This window comes from Grammomys surdaster, unplaced genomic scaffold (genome assembly GCF_004785775.1).
Source record: "Grammomys surdaster isolate TR1022 unplaced genomic scaffold, NIH_TR_1.0 241, whole genome shotgun sequence".
Classification (NCBI taxonomy): Eukaryota; Metazoa; Chordata; class Mammalia; order Rodentia; family Muridae; genus Grammomys; species Grammomys surdaster.
This window is the reverse complement of record NW_021604686.1, coordinates 4,059,004-4,066,907: the sequence shown is the minus strand read 5'-3', so window position 1 is coordinate 4,066,907 and position 7,904 is coordinate 4,059,004. Positions and strand designations below refer to the sequence as shown.

General features: G+C 45.7%; 1 protein-coding gene across 1 annotated transcript in view; it reads right to left on the bottom strand.

Moving 5' to 3' along the window:
* The window catches only part of Gramd2a (GRAM domain containing 2A), a 22,969-nt gene extending 21,537 nt beyond the window's left edge, over positions 1-1,432 (bottom strand). Inside the window, 1 exon segment of the mRNA XM_028774447.1 lies at positions 1,375-1,432. Coding sequence (XP_028630280.1) covers positions 1,375-1,432 — 58 coding nt within the window.
* Positions 1,433-7,904: the final 6,472 nt, after the last annotated feature.

Here is a 7,904-nt window from a genome sequence, read left to right as displayed (position 1 = left end):
TTTTTTTTTTTTTTTGGTTTTTCGAGACAGGGTTTCTCTGTGTAGTCTTGGCTGTCCTGGAACTCACTCTGTAGACCAGGCTGGCCTTGAACTCAGAAATCCGCCTGCCTCTGCCTCCGGCGAATGCCTACATCTTTTCTTTGGCCTTTGACACAAGGAAGCAAGAGCCTGCAGGAAAGAACATTCGGGTTCCCAGGCTGCACCAGCAATGGGTTCCCACTGCTGACCGAGAGAGACACAACTCCCTCGGATCCAACCACACTAGAAGTCATCCTCACTGTCCTTCCCTCCTCCACAGGAAGATTTAGGACAGCCATTGCTGTTTCTGTCCTGCACAGAGCACAAACGCCTGCAGAATGAAAACAGTCTCTAGGGAGATAGTCAGGGACAAACAGTTGAAACCCAGGAGCTCCCCTTATGGGACACCTAGGCTTCCCTACAGAGCCTGGGCCACATCGGGGCCACATCAGGGCAGGCAGTGGGTTCTGCAAACTGCCTGGCTGGCAGCTAGGCCTGCCAGCAGTGTCCACAGCTGGGGTAGCATCTGTTAAGCTTGCCCTCTCCCCCGGACCTGATGACAGACCATTTTTTGGCAGGCTCCTTGGAACCTGGCCATCTCCACACAAGAAGCTGGTCATTCAGGTCTAAAAACAGACTTGCATTCACTCAGAAACAGAACACCCCTGTACTCCCAGAGACTACTCTTCTGAAGGGAGGTGCACAGACAACCTTGGCCACACAGATTCCCCCCACTCAGGCTGCCAGGAGTATGGCTAGTCTCCAATGACAAGTCAGCTCTGTTTACTCATGGATACTGTCCAGCAGAACCCACTCTAGCATCTGAAGATTCCCATCTCAGAATCCCTGTGGCCCTGTGGACACACCAGATTCTGCACAGAACCACAGGCAACTGTGAGGTCCTAGGGCCCTGGGAGAGACAGGGTCGGGTGGAGACAGGGAGACAGGTCAGGAACCACAACTTCTGTTGGGGGCTTTGAGGAAGCCACTGTTACTTTCTGGGACAAGAAAGTCTCCACTTAAGAGCTAAAAAGCAGAGGCCAGGAAGCTAGGTGACCTACCCTGCCCTCTGTTAGAAGGATTCCTGTCCCAGAAGGGGCTGGCAGCATGCTCAGAGGACTGTCAGCTCCCCTCCCTTCTGCCTTCTTTCTACAGATACCAATTGAAAAGTGAATGCTTGCTGTTCCACTTTGGGCCAGCACTGTGCATTCCAGGAAAGGAAGGCAACATGCCTGCCCCGGGAGGCAGACGTGGGACAAATATTTACATAAAGCAGTACATAATTATAAGTCTATAATGTATGCCCTGAGGAAAATCATGAGAGTCAGGAGAAATTCTATCAGGGGTGGGGCTCACCTGTGGACAGTAAGGGTGACTCTTGTAAAGCAACAAAGGCCCTGCAGCTGATCCCCATTGGCTGTTCACCAGATGGCGGCTGCAGAGGTGACCTCATTAGAGAGGTCAAAGGGCAGGAGGCCAGAGGTGTGGGAGCAGTACTGGTGAGCAGTAAGGCGGTGAGTAGTGAGACCAGAGGTAGACAGAGCTGGATAGTACAGACCCCGTGAGCCTCACTGTGAGTCACTACCTACGAGCAATGGGTATCCAGAGAACGGATTTAAAAGAAAGGAATAATGCTATCAACTTTGTTTTTTTTTAAACATATTTTTATTGAATTATTTATGTGTGTAGATGTGGGTGCTTGTGTGCCTGTGGGGGTCAGAACATAACTTCAGACAGTTGGTTCTTTCTTTCTTTCCACCGTGTGGTTTCCAGGGATTGACTCAGACTTGTTAAACCATCATGCTGGATCTTAACACTAAACTGTATCTTTAAAATGGTTAAGATGCTAAGTTGTATGTTATGTGGATTTGGTAAATCACACTTCATTCATTCATTCATTTTGAGGCAGGGTCTCCCTATGTCTCCTCCCAGAAATCAGCTTGACTCTGCCTCCCAAATACTGGGGTTAAATGAAGATGTGATTCAGCCAACAGTTAAAAAACAAACCAACCAAACAAACAAAAAACCCTTACAACTCGATAAAAAGACAAAAAGCCCTATTAAGGAGCGACACATATTTGAAGCAATTATTTCTCAAAAGAAGATACTAAATGTCCAGGAAGCATGTAAAAAGGCCATCAACATCATTTGTCACCAGGGAAAGAGAGTCAAAGCCACAAAGCATGCCACTCCACGCCCCCTGGAAGACGGCCGTCGATGGAGGTGTAGGTGAGGCTGTGGAGACACTGAGACCCGTCTGCTAATGTGAAATAGGGTGAGTGAGTAATTTAGAAAACAACCTAGTGGTTCTTCAAACCACTGAAGTTACCATGTAACCTAACAAACATCCCAAGGAACACACAAAAGAGAGTTTAAAATGTGTGTTCGGAGACTGGAGAGATGGCTCTGTGGTTAAAAGCGTGTCTGATCTTTCAGAGGACCGGAGTTTGATTTCAATCACCCACATCACAGTTCACAAGCAACTGCAACCGCAGCTCCTAGGGAATCTGACATGCACATACCCACCCACAGCCATCTCTCCAGCCCGCAGTCAAATAATTAAAAATAACAAAACAAACAAAAACATCCAAACAGAATACTATGCACGAATTCTCGCAGCATCATCCAGAAAAGCCAAAAGATGAAAACCACCCAAACGCCAAACGCTCATCAATACATAAACAAAATATTTCTTTAGCTATCAAAAAAAAAAAAAAAAAGACCCAACAAACAAAGACACTGACACATGCTAATTTCAAATGAATCTTTTTTTTAAAACTCACGGCAGCTGTGTAGGAAGTGATGGCTGACCCTGGTGAATGCAGGTGCTGGTAGAGGATATCAGATCCCCTGGAGCTGGAGTTAAGGTAGTTACTGAGCCATCTCTCCAGCCCCTATAAAAGGATCTTTACAATACTGTTAATGAAAGAAGCCAGTCACAAAAGACCACTTACTCTGCGGTTACATGTGTAAGAAAAACACAAAACTGGCTGATCTATACACAGACAAAAAGCAGACTGGTACTTGGGGGGCGGGGGCGGGGAGGGAAAGGGCAAACCAGTCGGTAGTGATGTCTAATGATACATTTAGTTTCTTTGCAGGGCAAATATTCTGGAATTAAACAGTGGTCTTGGTTACACAACTGTGTGAACACTTAGAAACGTCACTGAATTGGCCGGGCAGCAGATTGCTGTGTAGCACATGTCTTAGCATGGATAATGCCCTAGCTGCGTCCCTAGCACTGAATAAAAAAGCAAACAAACATGAATTTTATGGTGTATGAATTCCATCTCAATGTAAATGAGGAGGTAGGGAAGGAAGAAGGAAGAAGAGATCCAGGGCTTAAAGATTGTATAGAAGAAAAAGAGAGAGGAAGTCCCCCCAAATTAGGTTATGAATAGTGGCCTATGCGGGGCGGGGTGGGGAAAAGCCGGGAAATGTTGACACTGCCTTTAATCCCGGCACTCAGGAAGTAGGGACAGGGGGAATCTGAGGCCAGCCTGGTCTACCGAGTGAGTTCCAGGACAACCAGGGCTACACAGAGAAACCCTGTCTGGAAAAACAAGACAAAATGAATAGGGAGATATAAAGTTCCAGGTGTGTAGGTTGCCATAAAAACAAGGAAGCATTTCCAAAGGAGACTGAGCAAGCATCAGGACAAACAAAAATCAAAGCTGAGTTGTGATGAGGGTAAGTAACAGCACAAGTGAAGGACGGACCTTGAATTTGGACACGTGGACGGGTAACCTCAGCAAGGACACTTTGGTGCTGTGATGGGCCTGGCTCCTCCTTCCTTCCTCCCAGACTGGTGACTGGGAGGGACAGTGAGCCTCTGACCACATGTGAGGAAACCGGGCCACCAGCCAGCTCAGCACCACAACAGCCTGGGATGCTTGCCTCTCCTCACTTCCAGTAAGAGATGGCGTGGTTGCCGGGGTTAGGCAGGGCTACACATTTCTCTGGTCCTAAAAGGTTGTTGAGCGCGTTCGTTGGAGACCGGGTGCTGCCTCACTGCCTGGTCACATGCCCACACCCCCACCCCCAGCCACTCTCACCTGCAGCTCCTCCACCCCAAGGACGCGCCAACCAGTTTCTTTGCTAAACCTGCCCTGGAAAGGACCAGGAAGACCAAGGTCCCTCGGTCCCTGGTGGCAGCCACACCCAGAATTCCAGTACCACACTTAGTGGTTCCCAAGGCGGCGCCCGCAGCGACACTGATCGCGTCAGTATGGCGCGGCCCGGCCCTCTGCCAGCTGGTGAGTCGAGCTGGTAGCAAGAGTAGATCGGGAGACCTGACGCGAGGGCAGGAGCAGCGGCCCCACCAACCAGCTTCCCGGGATGCTGAGCCCGCGCTGGGCTCCTGGAGTGGTGCCCAGTACCAGAGCTGGCAGCTGGCCGCGACTGTGCACACCCCTGGCAGGGCTGGAGTCCACACCCTGCCGCAGGCTCTCGACAACGTGGCTCCCCAGGCAGACTCCTGACCAATGATCCAGTCTTGAACAGTTTGCTGGGTCTTGGGGCCTCTTCCCCAGGGAGCACCCCAAACTATGTAATTGATAAAAACTCCTAGGGCGTGCCAGCTCTCGCCACTGTTAACGCAACCTCTGGAGGTTGTACCTATTTTACAAAGGTGAGAAATATAAAGATTTGTGTATTTAAAGGAAATAAATTGTTATTTGACGGTATAAGAAAAAACTAGGGAGTTGGTGAGATGGCCTAGTCGGTAAGAACATTTGTCATGCAAGAATGGGGGCTTGGGGGAGAAGTATATTCTTGTAAGTTGACTCTAAATGATCCTACGTTTTATTTGATCTGGAAGACTATATGTTTGAAAACAGTCAAAATTTTTTTTTGAAAAGAAAATTTGGAGGCTTCATCTAGCCAAATGTCAGAACAAACTACAAAGGTATTCCTGGCTTCGAAAAGAGTCATCATTGATCAATGGGGCACAGAGAGGCCAGCAAATGATCTTTGGATATAAGAAATCTAAGTATATAATGAAAATATTTTGAGAAACAGAAAATAAATTGTGTAATAAATGTAATAAGACACGGGCTATCTCACGTCACTCACGAAACTATATCCCAGGTACAGTTAACATCTGTATATGTCTAACTTTATAGGTAAATTGAGGCAGGGTCTTGAACGCAAGACAATCTTCCTGCTTCAGTTTCCTGAGTGCTGGGATGACAGGCATACGTCATCATACCCAGTTAAATACCTATAAGTCTAAATCTATAAAGAATTAGATTAAAATAGAAACTTTTTTTTTTATATATCAGAAGAGTTTCTCAAGTAAGGTACAAAATCTAGAAAACAAAGATTTAAGTGGATAAGGGACCGAAGAGATGGCACAGTGGCTCCACACACTGGCTGCTCTGCCAGAGGACCCAGATTCTATTCCCAAAACTCCTATGGTGGCTCACAACTGTGTGACACCAGCCCCAAGGAGCATATACCTCTGCCCTTCTTTGGTACTTAGACTCACAAATACCTACGCATCTTCAGGCACACATACACCTATATATACTTTTAAAATAATAAAGCTTCCCCGCCCCCTTTCTGTTTTTTCTAGACAAGGTTTCTTTTTTTTTTTTTTTTTTTGGTTTTTCGAGACAGGGTTTCTCTATGTAGCCCTGGCTGTCCTGGAACTCACTCTGTAGACTAGGCTGGCCTCAAACTCAGAAATCCGCCTGCCTCTGCCTCTCAAGTACTGGGATTAAAGGCGTGCGCCACCACCGCCCGGCCTAGACAGGGTTTCTTTGTGTAGTAGCTCTGGCTATCCTGGAACTTGCTCTGTAAACCAGGCTGGCCTCAAACTCACAGAGATCCATCTGCCTCTGCCCATCCCATCCCTCCCCCCTCAAGTGCCAGCTACAATAATAAAGTTTTTAATTGCATAAGAAATGTTAAACTTGGGGCTAGAAAGATGGCTCAGTGGTTAAGAGCACTGACTGTTCTTCCAGAGGTCCTGAGTTCAATTCTCAGTAACCACATGGTGGCTCACAACCATTTGTATTGGGATCTGATGCCCTCTTCTAGTGTGTCTGAAGACTGCTACAGTGTACTCACATATATAAAATAAATAAATCTTTTTTTTAAAAAAAAGAAAGAAATGTTAAACTATTCTACATCAAAATTTAAAATTTGATGAACAAATCAAAGCTGGGCAGTGACATGTGTCCATTACTCAGTGCCCTGAGGCTAAAGCAATCGACCTGGGCAACACAGTAGGAATTGTGTTTTTAAAACATTTGTACAAGCCGGGCAGTGGTGGCGCATGCCTTTAATCCCAGCACTTGGGAGGCAGCGGCAGGCGGATTTCTGAGTTCGAGAGTTCAAGGCTAGCTTGGTCTACAGAGTGAGTTCCAGGACAGCCAGGGCTACACAGAGAAACCCTGTCTCAAAAAAAAAAAAAAAGAAAAGAAAAGAAAAAGGAAAAAAAAAGTTTGTACAAGTGATTGAGTTTTTAAATATACAATTAATATATCCAAGTAGCCTAATAGAAAAATGAACAAAGCCACAGTAGAGGAAATATTCCTGTAATCCCAAAACTAGAGAGGCTGAGCTGAAATCGTGGAACATTCTAGGCTAGCTTGGGATACAGTTTCAGGCCAGTCCTGTCTCAACAAACAAACAAACAAACAAACAAACAAACAAACAAAAACCAGACAAGTCTGATGACCTGAGTTCAATCCTTGGAATCATGGGAAGAAGAGACATGACTCCTGAAAGTTGTACACACAGGCTGTGGTACACACATGCACATGTAATGCACAATTATAAAAATATGAAACAAATAGAATTGAATTTGAATCTACAAATTATGTCAAAATGAAAAGTTTACTTTTAAAATTAACTGTGGGCTGAAGAGACGGCTTGCAGAGCCGGGTCCCCATGGCAGTTTGACCACTCACCAGTAACACCAGCTCAAGGGGATCCAAAATCTCTAGTCTTCGGAAGCACCTACACACAAGTGCACGTTCCCCCACACGGATGCATACACACGTTTTTAAAGAAATGAACTTTGGCTGAGGTTGGTGACACACGCTTTTTATCCAGGCACTTGGGAGGCAGAGGCAGGAGGATCTCTGTGTGTTCAAAGTCAGTTTGGCATACAGAGTGAGTTCCAGGTGTAGGGAGAGACAATGTTACAAAACAAATAAACTTTGATCTGGTGTCCTAGTTCTTGTTTTGTGTTTGTTTGTTTTACTTTATACAGGCTCTCGAGAGCTACAGTTACCTGAGTGAGAGTCACAAGTGAAAAATGCCTGGGTAAGACTGGCCAGTGGAGAAGCCTGGGAAGGATTTTCTTTCCTTCTTTCCTTCTTTCTTTCTTTCTTTCTTTCTTTCTTTCTTTCTTTCTTTCTTTCTTTCTTTCTTCCTTCCTTCCTTCCTTCCTTCCTTCCTTCCTTCCTTTCTTTTTTTTTTTTTAAGATTCTTTAAAGATTATTTATTTTATTTATATGAGTACACTGTAACTGTCAGATACACCAGAAGAGGGCATCGGATCCCATTACAGATGGTTGTGAGCCACCATGTGGTTGCTGGGAATTGAACTCAGGACCTCTGGAAGACCAGTCAGTGCTCTTAACTGCTGAGTCATTCTCCAGAATAGGATTTTCTTTTCTTTTCTTTTCTTTCTTTCTTTTTTTTTTTTTTTTTTTTTTTGGTTTTTCGAGACAGGGTTTCTCTGTGTAGTCCTGGCTGTCCTGGAACTCACTCTGTAGACCAGGCTGGCCTCGAACTCAGAAATTCACCTGCCTCTGCCTCCCAAGTGCTGGGATTGGATTTTCTTAATTAATGAATGAGGCAGGAGGGCCCAGGCCCGCCCTTTTAGGTGAGTTCACCACTAAGCAGATAGTTCTGGGTTCTATAAGCTAGCT